This window comes from Limulus polyphemus, unplaced genomic scaffold (genome assembly GCF_000517525.1).
Source record: "Limulus polyphemus unplaced genomic scaffold, Limulus_polyphemus-2.1.2 Scaffold114, whole genome shotgun sequence".
NCBI lineage: Eukaryota > Metazoa > Arthropoda > Merostomata > Xiphosura > Limulidae > Limulus > Limulus polyphemus.
In genome coordinates this window covers 884818-907103 of record NW_013665724.1, presented here as the reverse complement: position 1 = coordinate 907103, position 22286 = coordinate 884818, and the positions used below count along the sequence as shown (strand labels likewise).

The 22286-nt window shown below is 32.2% G+C and overlaps 1 protein-coding gene across 4 annotated transcripts in view; it reads left to right on the top strand.

Moving 5' to 3' along the window:
- Positions 1 to 1235: 1235 nt before the first annotated feature.
- LOC106471679 (nuclear receptor subfamily 2 group E member 1-like) overlaps positions 1236 to 22286 on the top strand; it is a 44518-nt gene continuing 23467 nt past the window's right edge. The window contains exons 1-3 of one of the 4 annotated variants that reach the window (XM_022401195.1): positions 1263 to 1329; positions 7677 to 7800; positions 21998 to 22078. In XM_022401195.1, the coding sequence (XP_022256903.1) occupies positions 7791 to 7800; positions 21998 to 22078 (91 nt within the window). In that variant the 5' untranslated portion in view covers positions 1263 to 1329; positions 7677 to 7790. Of the gene's footprint in view, positions 1330 to 6827; positions 7029 to 7676; positions 7801 to 15515; positions 15566 to 21997; positions 22079 to 22286 lie in introns of those variants that run through there. The other 3 variants (XM_022401188.1, XM_022401177.1, XM_022401184.1) reach the window with 3 other exon arrangements.

The window sequence follows — 22286 nt, the reverse complement described above, 5'->3', positions numbered from 1 at the left end:
ATATCCAATATTAAAGACGATATGTTATATACTGTAGTGATCGTATATCAGTCGTTATTATGGTTAATATCCTATATTAAAGACGATATGTTATATACTGTGGTGATCGTAAATCAGTCGTTTTTATGGTTAATATCCTATATTCTCAACTGATAACCATGATTAGGTATAAGCTACAAACCATGACAACGATTGATATCCAATCGCTACAACCATACAGTAAGTACTTAATCACGCGGTATGGCACTGCACTTTGTAGGAAACCTAAGTTAAAAAAAACCTGTAAATTGATTAGAATACATAACCATCTCACCTTTTCTTATACATGTAAACAACGTAACAAAATTCCTAAAGGACTTAAGATTACGTTACCTATCAACACTCTTTGATGTCAAGTACTAACTCAGAAACTTGATAAAGCCATGTTCCAAGACAGGATTAAACATCACACTATATATATAAAAACACAAGATACAGAATAACAATAATAATCTATATTAGAAAATAGATAATGCAACAGACAACGTAGACGCTATCTAGATACGCTCAACTATTCAACCTTTATACCAATACACGTGCTAAAGAAAATGACATAAAGAAACTATAACTAACTCACTGTAAAGTAAACGACCATTAGCAGAATCTGAAGAAAGTGTACAAAGTAAGAAACTAAACTACGGCCTAACACATAACAAAATACCCACTTTAGATACAGCTAGAAACTCAAAAGAGATAATTTACATCCACCACAAGAAGAAAAAGAAGAATTCAGAAGAAATAATATATTCAAGAGTCCAAAAAAACCGTGAAATTTAATCCCCATATAACTGTATCAGAAAAAGTGTCCCAGAAAACCTAGATACAACACTATAAAAACTACTAGCAGACTAAGATAATGCCACTGTAATCATGGACAAAGAGGAACACTCCATTAAACTACAAGCTCTAGTTGAAAATGATCACTACATGAAGACTAACTCCAATTCAACTGCTATCACAGAGAGGACAACTAACTAGCTCCTCCAGAGACGTAAGAAAGAACTTAATCAGTAAGTTCTACCCCTACATTCATGGTTTGCCTAAAATTCACAAACAAGACTACCCTTTTCTGGTCCATAGTTAACTGCAGAGGTTCATCTTGCCATCTCTTAACTATAGATATCTGGTTTTTATAATAATTCTATTAACACGTAAAACATCCTCACTGAGCTCTAGGAGGAACAAGGAACAGTGTGTAAGAAAAGAAGTTCGAGAAGACACAACAGCGGTCAACCGAGCTCAAAATGCAATCCCATCAATTTCAATTTCTCACCGGAGACTCGTACCCAGGTAAGAATAATAGCAAGCTATATCAATAGCAAAATGAGTAACAACAAAAACACGTAGGTCGAGATTAATATTATTAATTCAGAAAACATTAATTTGTGTTTTAAAAAAGACAAAGCATAAACCCCATTCAAAAGATTTGTTTGTTTGTTTTTGAATTTCGCGCAAAGCTACACGAGGGATATCTGTGTTAGCCGTCCCTAATTTAGCAGTGTAAGACTAGAGGGAAGGCAGCTAGTCATCACCACCCACCGCCAACTCTTGGGCTACTCTTTTACCAACGAATAGTGTGATTGACCGTCACATTATAACGCCCCCACGGCTGAAAGGGCGAGCATGTTTGGTGTGACGGGGATTCGAACCCACGACCCACAGAGTGCGAGTCGAGCGCCCTAACCACCTGGCCATACCGGGCCCCATTCAGAAGACCACTTTTCTAATTTGGACGGCCTTTTCTGAATGGAAAAGAAACATTTCTCATATTATGCATTTGGTACCTAATAGCCACCCCATCATCAGTTACTCGAGATAATCAGAAAGATTGAGAACACCTTCTAAGTAAAAACGCATAACATTAAGTAAACTAGAAGTATATCTAGAACCTTGAAGAGCTAGGTTGCTGTTAAGAAATAATGAAGATTCCTGTCGATTTAAGAACTGGTATGACTTTCATGTATTTCCACTTAAAGTACTAAATGCCAGTTATCCACTTATCATTATGAACGGCCAGATGGAAGAAACGAGACTCTAAACTTACGTAGAAATACATAGAGGTACAATATCCTCCTATTGAGTAAAGATGGATCCAAGCTAGCTCCGTAATTAATACTCATGTGAAAGAAGGCTTAGTGCATTTCACTGTAAGACACGATGAGTAAAGCATTTCAAAACAATAATGTGCCGTCTATGTTAAGTAAGACTTTCTGTACTCCTCCACAGGTAAAACAATACACCTATAAATTAGGGATTGAAGGTGTTGGGTAAAAGGTTTCCAGCCACCAAACTGTAATAAGTGAATTATCCTTAACATTTGGACGGCCTTTTCTGAATGTAAACCAAACAATTGTTAATTTTTAAATATCTAGGATAGAGCTGTCAGGAATAACAACTCAAACTGCTCTGACGAAACGCACTTGGTTTATTTTTCTAAATCAAATGTCCTCAGGATGTAATATTACTGTCTTATGTTGTTGTTGTTGCTGTTTTTAAAGTAGCGGAAGCTACTGTAGTGGGTGGGTCTAAAGAATCAACTTTTTGATCATAAGAATAGGTTAGGGAAGTGTGAAGTAATGTAAGATTTTATTTGTTTTTCACACCCATATTAGATGTTCAATGAGTTGTTCCGGTTGAAACAGAAGTAGAAATATCAGTATTATTACAACCATACCTATATAAGTTAAACAGTCAGACCAATAATACCCAACCTTTAGACATGAAATTACTAAGAAATTATCTTAAATAATCAGACTGTATACATCTTATTTTTGTGACTCTTGAATGACTGTTTTCTTCTATCCTCATGTTATCTGCTACCTGTTTACCAATTGGCTGAATCTTTATCAAAGTAACCACAACGTCATGCGTGAGAACTCTTTTTTTTTTGTGTTTAATTGATATTACCCCATGTACCCAAAAAGGAATAAGAGACTTGTTTTCGCGCCAAAATACAAAACACGAAGCTCTAGAGAGTTTTTGAAATACTCCGTTTTACAAACTGCTTCTGAAAATGATATTTCTGTTTTAAAAAACCGGAATGAAATGTTGAGTCTTCTTTCTTAATATTATAACAATCTCGTAACTGTATAAGACGGGCAGAAAAATATAGATTAGTGATTTGACCTAAAGAGCTCGTTTTATGATTAAAAACAAAGAGTAAAATGTAATATAAAAGACTGACAATAGTTTAAAAACTAAGATGAAATGTAATTTAAGAGAAAAACGATGTGTTTAGCCAATAATGGTCTTTTTTTTTAGAATTATCTTATATTCACCAACTTTCAAACGTGTTGTTCTACCTGTCTTTTTGTTTCTTAAACACTGATTTCGTACAACAGTAAATTTTGATGTGTATATATACGATGTCTTCTTGTTCTTCTAGTCGTTTTAGTGGTTTCTCGATATAAGCCAATTTCAGTTCGTTCCATTATTATTGATGGTTTCTCTACATACGTAACTTAAATTTCAGTTTGTCTTAATAAGGTTTCACTACATAAACTAATTTCGGCTCTGTCATCTCTTAAGTTAGGCATTCTTACATTCCTGAAATTTACTTCTTTTTTAGTTTTAATGAGTGTTTCTTCTTACTCTAAACAACTTCTGTTATATCCAATCATCATGAAGTATTCTCAATGTAAATCAATCTCTGTGTTGTTTAAAAATCATGATTGTTATTTGGCATAAGCCAATTCTGTTCCATCTAATTATCATGTTAGTTTCCCAATAAAACAAAACATTTCTGCTCTGTATAATCACCCCGATGGTTTCTCAATATAAGTTAATCTTTACTCCACCTAAGAATTGTGAGGGTTGCTTGATATAAAAAAAAAATTCCTCTTCTTATCTTGATGTTTTTATCACATAAATCAAACGTAACATTTCCGTATAATCCAAGAGATGATTGCTTCTCATTCACAAGCTTCTACTTTATATAGTTTAAATCTAACTGTACCTCTTCCAATTCTGTAAAAATTACATAAAGGATGTTTAGAATATGTATCGTTTCTCTCCATTTACGAAGTAAGTTTCTGTAACCGTTGCAAGCGGCTTGTAATGTATTATAATAGACTACACATTACTTGCTTATATGTTTTTAAGTTGAAAATTTTATCTTTAGTGAGTTTCAACTTCCTGTAATTTCACATGACGATATGATTTCGTCTCTTCAGTGAGCTCCATTTCACTAGAATTCGTGTTTTCTGTCTTTTTAAGGTATTGGTGATTGATCTACTTCAAACTAGAGATCTATAACTCCATGTAATTCGAATAAAATCTAGCAATTCCCTTTTTTATGATAGTTTGTTCAAATTCAACTACAACCAATGTCATTGTAAACAGCTGAAATTTGGGAATCTATACACGCAAGGAATTCTACTATATACTAGTGCTATACAGATGATCATCAATTATAAAACTTGTTTTTTAAGAGATCGTTTATTAGTGTTGAATCTGTTGAATCAGAACTCCAATAATCTGAGTTCGGTCTAAGCATGCAAACACACGATATTTTTATATTAGTTTATAAATAATTAAATCACATATGAGGGGCTGGTCATGCATTATCTATGTGGCACCATCGTTTGTCACGATTCTCGTCATGAAGGCTCGTTCATATTTCTAAGATAAAATATTAAGTTGTTTTATAATTGTTATGGAAACTCCTAAATTGGTAAATTAGACTATCTTGATTTGGTTAGATTAGAAGTCATAAGTTATTAAGTAGATGCATTAAGTCGTGCAACAATAAACATCACGATCTCCACAGAAACGTAAACTTTTGAATTTTTTAAAGAAAACTTAGATTTTGGGGCAAAGTATTGTTTGTTTTGTTTATTTGTTTGAATTTATGCACAAAGCTACACAATGGGCTATCTGTGTTCTGCCCACCACGGGTATCGAAACCCGGTTTCTAGCGTTATAAATCCGCAGACATACCACTGTGCCACTGGGGGCTGGGGCAAAGTATTAAACAAATATAGCAAAAAAAGCCAATGTACATTTGTTAACCCCCTCCCACACACGCACACTCACCAAATTCTATGAATAAAGCAAAGTTTGTTTGTTTTTCATGTAAACAATGTAGCACAAAATAAATTTCCTCCTTACTTCCTGTAACAAAGAAGTAAAATAAAAGTTATTTTTACTCCAGGGATTCGAGAATTAAGTTAAAATTCAAGTATTTTTACTTCCCGGAAACAAAAATTAAAATAAATATCACTAATGCTCCCCACACATGAATATTAAAGAGCGATTTATAACTTAAATTTCATAAATTATTTTGAGAAAACCCTGGATAAACTTAAAGAGCGAGAAAGTTGTTATTTTCAATTTTTAAAATTAAAGTGTTAAAAGTAAAGCAATTATTTTGATGCTTAAAATTTAAATTGGTTTGTCGGGTATAAAAAAGCTGTGTTTCTAGTTTGATTATCTGTATAAAAAAACATTATGCACTGTAATAGTGATAAAATCCTATTGTTCAATTTATATCGATTTGTTGTGTGTAAAAAAGCTGTGTTTTTCATTTAATTATCTGCATAAACAAATTTATGCACTGTAATAGTGATAAATCCTATTTGTTCAATTTATATCGATTTGTTGTGTGTAAAAAAGCTGTGTTTTTCATTTAATTATCTGCATAAACAATTTTTTCATCACTATTACAGTGCATCCGTATTGTTCAACTTATGAGAAGTAGGTAAAATTTGTGCAAATCTGACTGAAATTTGTTCTTTTTCTTTCTTAAGATAAGTAAGTTAATCAGCTAACATTTAACTGTCATTCAAAATTAATGATAATAGTAATTTTTTCTATTTCCAAGACTTTTTCTATTTGTGGTATAAAATGAATATCAAGGTAATACAAAAGGAAAATTTCTCTTCAAGGTATGTAAGTTAAATATATTTGTAGCTTTAATATACAACTATATTATGAGTAGAGCAACTGAACATAGCCTCAGTACTGGAATTTAAACTTACAACTAAACATGTATACGAGTTGATTTACGGATTATAAATCATGGCAGATAATCTACCAGTAGATTTATTTTGTTTTAAGAAAATACAAGCGGAAAACGATATACATTGAAGAAACTTAATGATTTATACTCAGATGTTAAGGAACGTCTTTACCAAAACTTAGAATTCAACATATTATGGTTTGGTGCTAAAACTCATGATTTTTCGCATGACATACGTTTAATCCCCGTATGGCAAACTGAAGCTTGCGTTATACCCATTTGAGTTACTCATTTTAGTCTAGTAAAATCCACTTTGACAAATCTTTAAACCGAGGCTGTGTTATAATACAACTTAAGAATTTAATATCTCTGACTGATTCAACTTATTGTCACGACTGGAAGAGAACGTCTATAATAAGCTAGTCTTACATTGATATATATATCCGTGTCATGCACCCAACGAGCCCATTGCTCGCAAATCGGTCATTTAACCTCCTTCTAACTCTTTTTCTTTTCACTTTATAAATAATACATTGTACATAACTCACTAGCGAACATGAGCGTGGAGTGTCTATTATGCTGATCTGTCTGTCTCTCTCTCTCGTTAGCTGTGAGTTCTACGCACGGGCCGCTCTTACTGGCTCATTCTCTTGTTCGTGTCAACCGCTTAGCTTCCGCACGAGTAGAAAAATTGAGCGCCTGATCTTTGAGTTGTGCTGCGCATCCCCAAAGCAACACCTGGTAGCTTTCTCAACGTGTTTTATTCAGCTGATGACACACTGCCGCACATGAAAGCAGACACTGGTTAGCCATCATTTCCTTTCGTACAAATTTAATTTTTCAGTCAGATCCAGAACCAGTCGTTTTGTGTTCCATCTTATCTCTTTCTAAAGTTTCATCTTTTCTTTCTGAACTTTTCTCACGAGCTTTTTTCCCTTTCTTGTTTAATGATTCCAAAGATGTAATCATTTGTATCTTGAATAATCAAAGCTATATTCTTTTCAAGCGTTTATCTTCATCTTTACAATGGGTAAGTTTCTCATTCTGGTTCCCTTTTCTTCGTGAACTTGTTAGTTTCTATCGCTAAGATTCCATAGACATTAAAGTAATTGCAATCCTTTAGAAAACAGTATTTGTAGTTTGTTCACCTTGTTCATCACGAAGCATTAATGCTTATTTGAACGCTTTCATAGCCATTTATCTCTGAGTATCACAGTTTGTGCTTAGCGTTTCTTTGACCATAAGTCAACAAAAAATACTTTTAATTCAATGATTTATAATAATAATAATGTCCAAAAATTGAAAGCTTTATTTTATTTTATTTACATATCAAGACCAAGAAATACAAACATGCTATAAAATAGAGTGGTTGCAACAAATCATTAAAAATATCGTTATATGTATAATAATAATAATAGTATTGTTTTAGTCAATTTGTGTATAGATTTTACTGCTTTGAGTATAATAAATAAAAGTTATTTTTTTGGATCCTTCTTTATCTGATTCTCAAGATGCAACTATTTGAGAAACAGATAAAAAATGATTTAAAAAATGAAAACCTTTATGAACAAGGAGAAATTAGGGAAAACGAATCCCATACTGAGAGATATAACTTGCCACTTATGAGCTATTAAGTCTCTGTTTAATTTCATTATATATTTGATACAACGTTTTACAGCTCGAGTCAGAATGAGCTTTACGTTCCAGGGTCCTATATCTATCTACCTGGAGTCCCTCAGCAACGATCCTCCTGCTTTCTAGGTTAAGTCTGAGTTAACATAACCACGACAACATGGAGAAACGTAAGTTTATTTATGTGTATTTATAATACAAAGACGTGGACAAACATAAGTTTATTTGTATGTATTTATGATACAAAGACGTGGATAAACATAAGTTTACTTATGCGTATTTATTATACAAAGACATGGAGAAACGTAAGTATATGTGTATTTATGATACACAGACGTAGGGAAACGTAAGTTTATTCGTGTGAATTTGCAATATTCAAACTCAGAAAAAAGTATATATACGTGTATTTATGATAAAAGGACATTAAAAAACGTAAGCTTATTTATGTGTATTTATGGTACAAAGACAAGAAGAAACGTACGTTTTTTCTGTATTTATGGAGTAAAATAAATTATTGATTAGATCTGAATCAGCACAACTTTTATTAAGTAGTCAAAGCACTAACAGTTATAATTGGAACATTTTATTATTTCTCAACACTTGCACAACCTCGTGAACATGCATTGTGTTAATAACTTTGTATCAGACTCATGCTCATCTAATTCATGCTAAAACATAATTCATTTAACGAACGTGGAGTAGTTTGTTTTTAACATATTTGATGTATTTTTTAAAATCTTTTCGCGTGTTTTATAAACTTTTATTTGTATAAATCTTACCTGAGACGTTCGTAGTGCCCTAAAAGTGTTACATCAACCAGATAATACAACGATGTATAATTTTGAAGCAAAAATTAAAATTCTTAGCACATCTGTTTAAAAACAAAATATCAATCTACACAAAGTATTTTACTGAAATCTATATATTTATATAATTTTAAGGTAATATCTATATATATGTCAATCTAATTATGTTACTCTGTTAAATACATAAATGACAGACTTTTTCCGAATTTGGAAATAAAAAAGGAAAACAAGTGACCAACACTTCCAGGTAAAGACTATATAAATATATTGTTTCAACATCGGTGTGGTAGAGCTGGATATTAAATAACAGTGGGTTTTAATCCGTAAGGTCAATTTATCTAAAGTAAAATAAGTATAGCATCTGATGATGATATAATCATTGTGCATTGTTGCTTGTAAATATGTCATAACTGAAATTGTAAGGGATTTCCGGTGTTTATGACATCTTCGATTTTACTTTGCATCTCTCTGTCAATGAACAAATGTTATTTATCAAAGGAGTTATCTAAATAAATTTTGTAAGTTTGTTTTGGAAATCTCTTGAGTATCATTCATCAGGCCAGGAAGAAGGATTACTGTGCTAATCTCATTCAATCTAAAAATTTCTCTGTTCTCTGATCAGTTTATTTTATTTTTATTTTTGAGCGAAAAACTTGTTATATATATGTGTGTGTGTTTGTGAGTTTGTGTATAATAAATACGTGATAGCAAAATATAGATTATAGACTTTCAAGCATGTTGGGAAATGCTAGACTTCTCCAAAGATACCTAATTACTGTAAGGTACTTTTGGCTATTCACTACATAACAGGGTTAACGTTAATTAGTGACCTATTGCCAACTCGTCTTGTATGTTAACCGATTGATTATTAGGTTCATGATCTTAAAACTACATTAAGCTTTTGTTAAACTTTAACAGTACATTTTGGCTGTTAATCTGCTGCTGTCTACAAGTTTGTAGTCCAAAGAGGTATTGTATTAAAGGATTCTAACCCAAGTGCTGAAGAACAGGAAATAACTGGACTCGGCTGTTGCCCGTTAATATAGAGACTTCTGATGTTGTGCTTGTTTTTCAATAGTGGTAACTAGGTTCTTCTTTGTTTGCTTGGTGGGGTTTGGGAAAAGTGCTAAAAGAAGACTTCTTTAAATATCATTTTTCCTTTTCAAATGTGATTTGGCTTATTGTTCTATTGTCTCTGAATTTGGTGTTTTCTTCTCTGAAATGTAATGCAACTGTTGAATTGCTGTAGTTATATTCTAACTAAATAGTTGACCAGCAAATCCATTACAGTGTTAATAATTAACATGCATCGAACTTTTTATACGTTTCATTGCGAAAGGAAGTTAAAAGGTCTTTCAGATTTCTAACCAGTTAAAGTGTTCATATTTTTTTTTCTAGATCATACTACTTACAAAATATTTACCGAAACTAGTAGATGGCCGTGAGCTTAAAATTCTAATGCTTTGTACTGATAAACAATCTGTTATATTTTATCATTATTTTACAAGAAATATTTTTGCGGTGATGCTGATATTTTTCTTACATTGTTTACCATACACAATCATCATCATATAAGCTACCATATCATATTTAATACTCTATTATATGGACTCTTGTATGTTATACATTACTGTACCATACACAATCGCGTACCATATATACCACTATTTAATAAGCACTATCATAACATGCACACTATCATAAGCACTCCTATACACTTATATTACAATTGTACGAACACTTTTCTATCATATACACAGTTATATCGCATACACTACGGTATCCATACACTCCCATATGATATATGTTCTAAATTAATAATACGCTACTGCATCGTATACACTACTGTATCCATACATAACTATATCGTATGTACTAACGTAGTAAGTAAATGAATGGTTATATTTACTAGCAGAAATACCCGCCATCAGGTCAGGTATAACTGCTAGTTCCTGTGGAAGACTATTGGGTCTGGGGCCTCTTCTGCAACTGTCTGACAGTTCAACAACAATGTATTCATACTTGACATTCAATAATGTTCACCGTCCATGAGAATAAGGATTTGATTGAAATTTTAGTTTAAAAATGAGCTATCATCACAGCATTACATCAGAGAGTAGATTTTATTGAAATATTTCTTTGTAGACACAGTTATCAATGAAAGTACCTTGCATTTCTGTTGCAACACTCGTGAGATTTTCGGTAAAGATTGGTTTTTGATTGTTTTATATTTGAAACTTACTCCTTTTTTGTAATTCTCATTGGTTAAATCTGAAACATATCATTGGGTAGTTTTTTTTTATGTCTCCCACTGGCTCGTGATGGGCCTGTTAAAATAATATGCTTAATATAGCTTAAAGACTAATTTATTTATTGCTCAGCTATAAAAATACTGCCTAGTTGTAAAAATATTACCCAGTTATGATTGGTGTTGATCGAGATCCGAGTTTTGGACGTATACATCGCAAACTCCACTATAATAAGGTTACTTTATTACAAACACCAGTGCAACATGAATACTGTATTTATTGTTGAATCATATACTTTTATCTTATATGTTGTCTTGAATACACGGAAGGAAGTTTATAATACAACAATAGATAATGTAAATAAAAAACTTTTTAATTAACGATATTTATATTCTTAAAGTTATATTTCCGTCTTTCGTATGAAATAGCATTATTTTTTTATGTAAGAGTATGTAAAACTTTAGTGAAGGAACAGCGATCGATCATCTTTGACATAAAAATTGTGTAACCCCTCTGATTTGATTGATCCTGCATTCGATCAAGTCAACCTATGATCACCCCCACCAATCAATGTCTTCACCCTTAACCCTAGGTTATAAACACTACACAGTATTATAATATATTTTAGTAAGTAACCATAGCTCTGTTATAAACATTACCGAGTATTATAATATATTTTTTGTAAGTAACTATTGCTCTTTTCTAAACACTACTGTTTCATACGTAGGTGAAAGTTCCATGTGCAATACTGTATTATACAAGTAACCATATCACATATACAACTGTATTATTAGACTACCGTGAGATTCGGTGTGACCGACTGTAACTATAAATGTGAGATCTTCAGGACATAATGGAAGACTATTGAAAATAACTGTATTAATGATCAAATAAAACCTGACCTGAACTTGACGCAAATGCTGGAAACGTTAAACAGCTAAATAATGTATTTACAAGTAGCAGTAGCAGTATTAATAATATGGAAACAAATCAGAAAAATATTTTTTTATCAATATTTACTTTGAAGAGTCCATTAAAGCTTTTTGATGAAAACTGGATGAATACATGCATTTAAACTGTATTAGGAGTGGCATTGTATGCAACATGCAAAAACTGATAGAAAGCTTGAAATAAACGCTGGATTTATCTGAGAAACGATATTAGATCTAATTGTTGAGAAGCAGGAGCCAAGAAAAAGCAGCAGTAAAATACGGTGTAAATGCAAAAATCCAACGACAGAAGGGGCTGGACTGGAAAACAATAAATTATAATGTTTTTGAGATTAAACGTAATCTAAGATAAAAGAAGCTATAGGATATCGTTTATGAAATTGCTTGTTAAATTTAAGTTTTGTGTATTTTGGGAAATAACAACAAAACGCTCAGTACGGCGGCAGCTCAAACTGGTTAATTATTTGCTGCTTAATGTATGTAAGTGTGTGATCTTCATACCGTACAGAATCATATAAAAACATTTGACTCATATAATTGTCTTGTGAAAAGGAATATATCAAACCTTACTAATAACAGAGCTGTTTGAAGAATAAGCAACATTAATGGTATATTTAATTTTTACATATTATTCATACGTTTTAGGAATATATATATATGCTACATCTGTGTTCTTCTTAGAGATGTATTTTTTCAGAGTTACTGATAACGTGTGAATTTTCCCGAATCTAAGAAAAATTCAGTTACAAACCAAAAACTAGACAGACTCTCATATTTTACCAAAACTGGAAAATTTTGCGATAAATAAATGGAGATGCTTCCTTCACAATTTTTAAAAACTGATTAGTCTAACTAAGCTAAAGTTAGAGATGTCAACTTATGAGTCACTAAGCCACGTTTCATCCAAATCAAATATTCAAAGGCCACGAAAGGAATTATACGTAGGGGATGAAGGTCCACTTAAGCAATACGCTGAGAGCACATCTAAATCTAATGTCAACTTATGAGTCACTAAGCCACGTTTCATCCAAATCAAATATTCAAAGGCCACGAAAGGAATTATACGTAGGGGATGAAGGTCCACTTAAGCAATACGCTGAGAGCACATCTAAATCTAATGTCAACTTATGAGTCACTAAGCCACGTTTCATCCAAATCAAATATTCAAAGGCGACGAATCAGGACTGTTAAAAAATATGACACCATATAATGGCTGGAGACGGCTTAAATGGGTAAAGAAGAAAAACTTTAATATAAGCTTAACATGACTTTTACATCTATTGACTTTGCTGTCATGTTAAGCTTATATTAAAGTTTTTCTTCATTACCCATTTAAGCCGTCTCCAGCCATTATTAGTCTCAAAGTGGGTTCCTCGTCATCGAATATGACACCATGTTCTCTCAATGTAAATACGATAGGCTATCACTTTACTTAGCTAGATATGAACCAAACGGTCTATCTAACGCATGTATATCAACATGAGAACACGTTTGTAAGATTAACTTCCATGATATACTAACAAAGTAACTTTATATTCTACATCTATTGATGCAAATAAACCGACTTTTGATGATCTGGTTATACATAGCCTTGAATACTTCCAGCCTACTTAAATTGAGCTGTTTTAAATATACATAAAAAACTATATAATTATTCGTGATTTTCTATACAAAAGTTGGACTAAATAATCTGTGTCCCCCCCCCCCCCGATAGCTCAGAGGTAATTATGAGAGCTTATAACGTTACACATCGTATTTCGATACCAGCGGCGGGAAGAGCACAGATAGCCCATTGTGTAACTTTGTGCTTAATTTGTGTATGCAGTAATTTTCGTTTCTTTAACTCTTTTCATTTCGTTTATCCTATATTGTAATTCGGGATTTATTGCATAAAATATTTATAAATAACTTATAAGTACTTGTAATCAAAATCCAGACAAAGGGAAATAATAGAAATTGATTGAATGTAAAGTTTTTTCTTTTTCTTTTAAACAGTGTCGCTTTCAAATTATTAAATTACAACTAATTGAGGTAAGTTAGTTCGTGGTCGCTTCTTCTTCTTTGCTTCGAAGCCGTAATAACTAATTAATATAGTTTTATAAATACAATGAATGAATCGATGGTTTATTGCTCAAAATTATCATTATGGTTTTTACGATATTTCAATTACTTATACATAAATATCAATATTAAATTTATTAACCCATGTTAATTAAAACGTAGATTATTTGAAAAACAAATAAGATACAGCCTTAGTTTAAAAAAAAACATTAAACTAATTACATGTGTAAACTTTTCAAGGGATAGTGATAGTTTGATATTATCCCCATGAGAAACAGCTCAAACCATTCAATCCCAGTTGTTTTAACTCCAGGGATAGTGACAGTTTGATGTTATCCCCATGAGAAACAGCTCAAACCACTCAATCCCAGTCGTTTTAACTCCAGGGATAGTGATAGCTTGATGTTATCCCCACGAGAAACAGCTCAAACTGTTCAATCTCAGTCGTTTTAACTCCAGGGATAGTGACAGTTTGATGTTATCCTCACGAGAAGCAGCTTAAACTGTTCAATCCCAGTCGTTTTAACTCCAGGGATAGTGACAGTTTGATATTATCCCCATGAGAAACAGCTCAAACCATTCAATCCCAGTCGTTTTAACTCCAGGGATAGTGACAGTTTGATGTTATCCCCACGAGAAGCAGCTTAAACTGTTCAATCACAGTCGTTTTAACTCCAGGGATAGTGACAGTTTGATGTTATCCCCACAAGAAGCAGCTTAAACTGTTCAATCACAGTCGTTTTAACTCCAGGGATAGTGACAGTTTGATGTTATCCCCACGAGAAGCAGCTTAAACTGTTCAATCCCAGTCGTTTTAACTCCAGGGATAGTGACAGTTTGATGTTATCCCTACGAGAAGCAGCTTAAACTGTTCAATCCCAGTCGTTTTAACTCTACAAAACCTTCTAGCATAATTAATTTAAATTTATTTTATGATTATATATTTAAGAAACTATGAAATATAGATTTCAATTAACAGAATCGATGCTATTGGAATGTTTTCCTCTTCCATTTTCTTATAATTTATTTTATTTCTGATTTTAGTATGTGCAACTTTCCATTTTAAAGGGAGACTTCGGAATTTCTATCTCGTTAAATAAGGCATGCAATACCACACTTAGTGATAAAAAAGTTAATGTTGATCACACTTTCTTAAACCAACATCAACACGGAGTATACAGAGGCAATAAAGAAGGAAATAGGATTTATAAAATGATCTGTTTTGGAAAGATTGCAAAATATATATAGACTCCGGATATTGCCTCTCTCTCGAATATGTTTCGTAGAAAACATAATTTAAACATTGGATTTATATACTTTAAACAAATTTGATTGCAAACTTGTAATATAAAACGTCAGCTATTGTATGTCGAGTTGAAGACAGTATGGTTGAAGGTTGAACAATATCAGCTGTGATCAGTTTGGTCGATAAGAGATATTTTCAACCTGATGAATCCTTATGTGTTTTTCGGTGTGAGATTGGTTATGTCTGGTGTATTTAATAGCTTCTTATTTTATAAAATATGTAACAAAAAAGGGAAGTAATTCGTGATTGGTAGAGTTACTAAAAAAAAAAAAACTGGACAGCCTTAAACACTCTTTCAAAATGAAACAACATAAAAGTCAGTGTACAAAAAAAATTGATGTTTTTAAATGTGGATATTTCTGTTTTAAAATTATTTACTTTGCTTTTGTGATTAAATAAACTGTAATAATTATTTGTATTTCTATAGGTATTACATTTACATTGAACTGGAATATATGACTTGATAAAAGGTTCGCTCGTGCAAGTCAAAATTAGTGATAGGAAGTAGCTACTGGATCCTTCAGAAGTACTTTTTAATTAGATGATACAGGTTTCAGAATTACGTATGTACTTTTTTAATTATATGATACTGGTTTTGGGGCTACGCATATACTATTTAAACACATATGGTAATCATTCAAAGCAATGTATATGACTCCCAAGGTATTCCCTGTTGGAATAAAATTCACTTCATATGTTACAGAACATGTAGCAAGAATAAAACAAAGCCATATACATGGAAATATTTCTTAAATAGCTTAAATTCACTTCTTGTATCATATTCACGGTACTATATATTTGTGTTTTATTTTGATCACATCAAGGTTCCTTGATCTTTGATCCCAATATTTCAACTCGTCTTGAGCTTGTATTGCTTAAATATTTTTCACATGTTATGAAGTGTTGTGTGAAGATGTTTTTACTCTTAAAAACTAGTCGTTGTTGTTTTGTGTGTTTTTGAGTGTGAAGCTACATAATGGACTATCTGCGATGTGGCCACTATTTTAAGCTTATATACCTTTAAACTTACCGCCGAGCCACTGGGGAAGAGAAAGCAAAAATTAAAAAAAATAGTTCGAACATTCAAATCAAGTACTATGGTAAAGGATGAGGAAATTCCGTGTTTTTTTAACACTTTTTTAGTATTAAATTCCATTTTTTGTTTTTGGTCAGAAATAATACTCTGAAAAGTCGAAATATTCAAATAAAGTCGCAGCCTAAATGAAAATTTTTCATAGTAAAAGCTGTCAAACATGGTAAAATGAAAGTTTGGAGATGGCTTGACTGGATAATGAAGACAACTTTATTATCGGTGCATGACGTTTCGACAAGATTATGCCATACTCAGGTACTTTTTATGACTTTTTATAATCCAAAACTTTTTTTGTGTGTGTAGGACTCCAATCTATCTGGACAAAATTTAAATGTTAGCAATTATGTTTCTGTTGACTCCATTGATCTGAAATTGGTTCAAATATCACATTTTTTTCTATGTATTTCATAAGATGCTACTTGAGTGTTAACTCAAATATTGACTTTTGGCCACTGAACTTTCCAGTACTTTTAACTCACTTGTAAGTCATCAAACAATTACAAGAGCATGTTATACACCTATAATAGGCTTAGTAATTAGCGTGCCGTGCCAGATTGAGGATCAAGGCACTTTCAGCTGGGGCCGCATTGTAAACGCGGCAGTAAATCTCGTTGTTCGATCCAAAGAGCTAGAAAAAGTCTTTGTGGTGCGAATGCTACTGGCTGGCTGCCCTCCCTCTGGTCAATAGTTCAAAATATGGGATGGCTAGACCTGAGCTCTAGGGGTCTTGACTTGGCCCTTTAGCCTGAGTGAGCATAAAGTACTGTCCAAGTTGAAAATTCCAAATCTACTTATGATAAAGTTCATCAACTAGTTTTAGAAAAGCGACGCCCGTGTTTATCTGGCCACATTTGAAGAAGCGTTAAATCATTCAATAAAATATTTTTTTTAAATCTGATACATTTTTACCTGATGTGATCCGAAATTGGAAGTTTGTGAAAATGTGATTTTTCTCAGTCTTCTTAAAGATCACAAAATACAAGTATAAAGATGTTTACGTGATGAAACTGAATTTAAATATAGTATAGAATAAAACAATATTTTTAAGTCCTACACTTCTTTTATCTCATTTAAAATATTCTTACAAGTTCCGCATTTACTTCTACCATAATGGAAAATAGAAATAATTCATCTAACGTACAAAAAAAGTCCTAGTAGATTTCTAGGTATTCATAGAATATGTAGTTATTTAAACAATACTTATTTAGATCTAATAACAACCACCTAGAAAATATGTTGCTGGGTGTAAATAAAAATGTTGTGTAAAAATGATGGTTGAAACAAATGAGAATTTTCTAAAAAATTGTACTTATGACTACTTTAAAAGAAAATGATGGTTAAAACAAATGAGAATTTTCTAAAACATTGTACTTATGACTACTTAAAAAGAAAATGATGGTTGAAACAAATGAGAATTTTCTAAAAAATTGTACTTATGACTACTTAAAAAAAATTGTAGGATCTTTAGGAGATATTTGTCTTTAAGTTAATTCTTACTGTTCATATAATCTGAAAAATATAAGTTAATATTCCCAGACTCAAACAAAAACATTTTAACCTTAGTTCAATTCCATCTAGTAACATTTTTATATTATAATTCTTTGCTGTGACTTTTTGGAAAATTTCTAGAAGTATTTTTAGGTTTTATTTTTGTTTTGGTTCACCCAATTAAAATAGTTGTTGTTTTTTAATTATAAAATTACATTTCATTAAATATAACCTACTAAATTCATAGGTCGGTTTTGTAAACATAGTTCATGACTTTTATTCATTAAAAGCAAAGGGCTTAAAAATATTGCTATAAATAGGGGTGTGGGCCGCCCCCCTACTACCTTTGAGCTGTAGTGCACGAACAATTTGTTTAATGCAAAAGCACCTGTGTTTATGCACGGAATTAAAAGTCAGTTTCATTTGGGGTTGGCGTCACATATTTCGCTACGGACCTCATCGCTGACTGGAGTTCGCATTGCTATTATTAAGACGGAAAACTTGAAATGGCTGCCAAACCATAAACTTTTCCAAAATATTCTCTAAGTTGACAACTAAGTGCTCGGTTCCAGCTTACAAGTGGCTAACAAAAAGTTTGTTAGGAAAAGACTGAGCGTTTACTTGAAGAAGTGTCGGTGTGCGAAGTAAATATACAAATGCCTGGTGTAATGAAAGTGACGAAAACGACTGTACGCTATGACTCCATGGACACATACAAAAAAGATTTATACTTTTTTGACAGTTATTATTATTGATTACTTAAACACTTAATATACCATTTCACACGTTTTAACTATACTTTCGAAATAAATATCTATAAGACAGCACTTAGTGTTACTAGAAAAACAAAACTAAAACTTAATTTTATCATACGGGCTGAAAAGGTACAAAGAGGGAGTTAATTTTGTATTATTACCACTAGTAAAGAGTGAGAACGAATTTTACAGTGTGATAAGTAAAACACAATTATGAGTTAACTGTGCAGTGACTTGGGTAGCAGAAAACTGAGAGTACAACGAAAAGCAAAATGTTAAAGTAAAGAATTGTTTGAAGTTAAGCACAAAGTTACACAATGGGCTATCGGTGCTCTGCTCACCACGAGTATCGAAGTCCGATTTCTAGCGTTGTAAGTCCACAAACATTCCGCTGTGCCACTGGGAGGGCTAAAGTAAAGAGAAAAACAGATGTTGCTCTGGTTTCCGTCAATTACATAAAATCTTATGAATTTACCTTTTTTATTTCCAATGATAAAGTCAAGATAAGGATATAAAAAGTGAACCTCCACAACAATGTTGTCAAACAGTACCACGTGAATTCATAGATAGCCTATAGCAAAAGGTCCATGGAAGCATATAGTACTATGAAGGTATAGGTTTACAATGATCATAATTGAAGTGTTAATTACAGATACTAAAATCTGGAAATATTGAAATAACCTTTCTAGAAAGTAGTATTATAGAACACAAGGTTTGATAGCTAGGACTATCACAGATTCGCATCAATGATAAGCGACTTATTTACTGTAGACCATCGAACTCAAAGAACATGCAGCTCTTTTGAACATTAAATTAGTAACCTGCAAGTCTGAATAATTATTAAAGTCCTAGATGACGAATTTAAATACAAATGCGCAGTTTATTTTTGCAAACGTTTTGAAAGTTTGTATGGGCCGAGTAGTGATTATTTTGGGTTTTTTGTTTGTTTTTTTGGTGGCAAAGTCAACTTTCAACTTTTACACTTTCAGTGGTCCAATAACTTTTAGCACATTCTTATAAACTCCTTTCAAGTAGTCCGAATTAATACTCCAATGTTAAATTAAATCTTGTGTCAGAAGCTCTTGGCTATATGACCATTAGCTCCTGAAGCAAAGCTAACCAATTTTCTTCTATGTATTTTTATATAAATGGCAGTTATGACTAAGGTACAACCGTAATGAAATAAATAAACAGTATTAAAAATAAAGTATATTATATTATGTTATAAATTCTTAATTAAAGTATCTGACTTGTAAATGACGTAAATAAAATTGATATTAATTACAATTCAATTGCATGATCTGATTCACATATGACAGTTATTTATGAAAAAATGATGATATATATATATGTATGAAGCGCCTAGACCAATACTGTGTCTGTCGTATCACAGTCAGCCTGATGAGCCTCGGGTGAGAGGCCTCTGGCCACTGGATGTGACAGATATAGTGTAGTAGGCATATTATAACGTTTTCACCTTTGCTTTCACTCATAGGTTCTTAGAGTTATAATTCAACTTACGATACAGAAGTATGACATCCACCACTATGGAAAGCTCTGACTCTCTGACTCAACAACTCTTTGGATAAATTGAAGCCATTTCATTCATGCAGAATTTCTGTACAGATGCTATACTGTATGTCTTGTATAGAAGACTTTTCTATAAGAATTTTACATCTTGAGCTAATAGAATTAAGCAATTCGTATTCTGAGAAGAAAAATGAACTGAATTCTATGCATTTCTAAGGTGATTTTAAAGCAGATAATCTGAAAACTGAAACTGATCGCCATTCCAACACATGTTCCTTCTTACCTGGAAATCGACAAGTCTTCTATATAGTTCCTAAAGCCATCCAAGCATATTAATTAGGGCAAATGAATAGAAACTATATAGATATTAACACAAAACAAGTTAAATTATACACGAGTGAGGTAGGTTTTTCGCAATGATGTCTCTATTTATTGATTCATCAGCATCCAAAAATAATCACTAAAACAACAACAATGGTCAGATAGAAAATAGAAGCTTTGATTGGACTTACGTTCTAAATAAGAAAACGTCTTAAGATTTGGCTATTTCATTTGTACTTAATTTCTCTGACTTTTAACATGGGCAGCAATTTGTCTTGAATAAGTTATGGCATCTGCTTACGAATGTGTAATCTTACTTTTATACTGAGAATTTGTTCGTTATTTGGCCTTAACTAAAACATTAAAATAATTTGAATGTATGAATATGTTATATTCACTTACGTTGGGCTCTAATACGCTCGACTTATTCGATGCTCTCAAATTTGTATGTTTTCAGCCGCGGCATAACTTATAGAATGGCTCTGAGTTTGTTTGTTTTTTTATCAAGTACAAACTTTTAGCTCATAGCTCCATCTCTTGACTGATTTGAGATCTAATTACAGCAGCGGCTACTGAGGATTTCCTCTAGTTATCACGTGTGTCTGCAACTATCTCTTGCTAACGAAGGTTTTCTCCCCATGCTACAGTTGTCCTACCTTTTGTTGACGAAATTATTGCTTCGGTTGTTAAAAGCAATGGTTCATTTAACTTTAGCAACCCAGTGGCACAGCGGTATGTCTGCGGACTTATACTGTTAGAAACCGGGTTTCGATACTCGTAGTGGGCAAAACACAGATAGCCCTTTGTGCTTAATAACAAACAACAACAATTTAACTTTAAAATAAACATGTTTCATTAATGTGGGTGAAAACAGAAATTATGCTTCGTGAAAATATCCCCCCCTCCGGTGGTTCCGTGGGAACTCTGAAGATATATAACGCTAAAAATCGCGTGGGCATAACACGAGAGCCCATTGTATAGCTTTCGCTTCACAACAAACAAATAATCTTAAAAATATAGTTTTTGGGCTTATAATGTAAAATTCGTGCTTCGATATCCGCGGTATATACATAACAGATAGCCCGTTGTGCAGCTTTGCGCTAAACTCACTGATATTTTATTGACTTGAATTTACTTTAAAAAAAATCTATTTCTGTATTTGTATTTTTACTTAAATTTTCCTTTTTCGTTTGCCTTTCCTACATATTTTGTATATATTTATCATTCATTCTTGCTTCTTAACTTTTCTTTTATTTGAATGTCTACCATTATCTTCCTGTCATGTTTACTTTTATCATTTTGTTCTTAACATTATTTTATTTTTCTAATTTTTGAAACTTTTGATAAGTTTTGTATATTTTAAAAAGTGTGATATTCATATCTAAACAAAGGACAACGTACTAATAGCACTTATAAAAATTATTGTTTCCATACCTACGTTTTTAACAACTGTTTTCTAAATGCGATAATCAGTTGTTAATATTATTATAATTGAAATTATTAGTAAACAAAGTAGTCGTATTTAATCTATAAAACTATTTTGTTGTTGTTGTTTTGAATATTAAGTTTCTGAAATATAAGTCCTGATAATCTTTGCTATAAATTTTAAACTTAATATTTTGAAAACTTACGTATATTCTTGAAATTGACTTAAGTTTTCCCCTTAAATATTTAGATCTGTTTCAACAAGAAACTCAAGCTTTCCAAAAAACTCGCACACAGAGAAATCAGAGTTTTCTTTTATACATTTCTCGAATGTTTTTCATGATTGGATGTTATTCAGATTTCACTATCCAATAACATTTCAGGAGACCGCCTTCTGGACATCCCCTGCCGTGTCTGTGGGGACTGTAGCTCGGGGAAGCACTATGGAATATACAGTTGTGACGGTGAGAAAAATACTTGTATGTTAGAAAGATTGATAAACAGCCGGTTAGATTCTAAACCCAACGTACTAAATTATGTAGTATGTGTAAATGCTGATATGTAACATTTTGTTTTGATTATATTTTACGAAATCCAACATAAGATTAAAATAAAATTACTGCCTCTCTCTCTTTGGACCCCCCAGTGGCACAGCGGCATGTCTGCGGACTT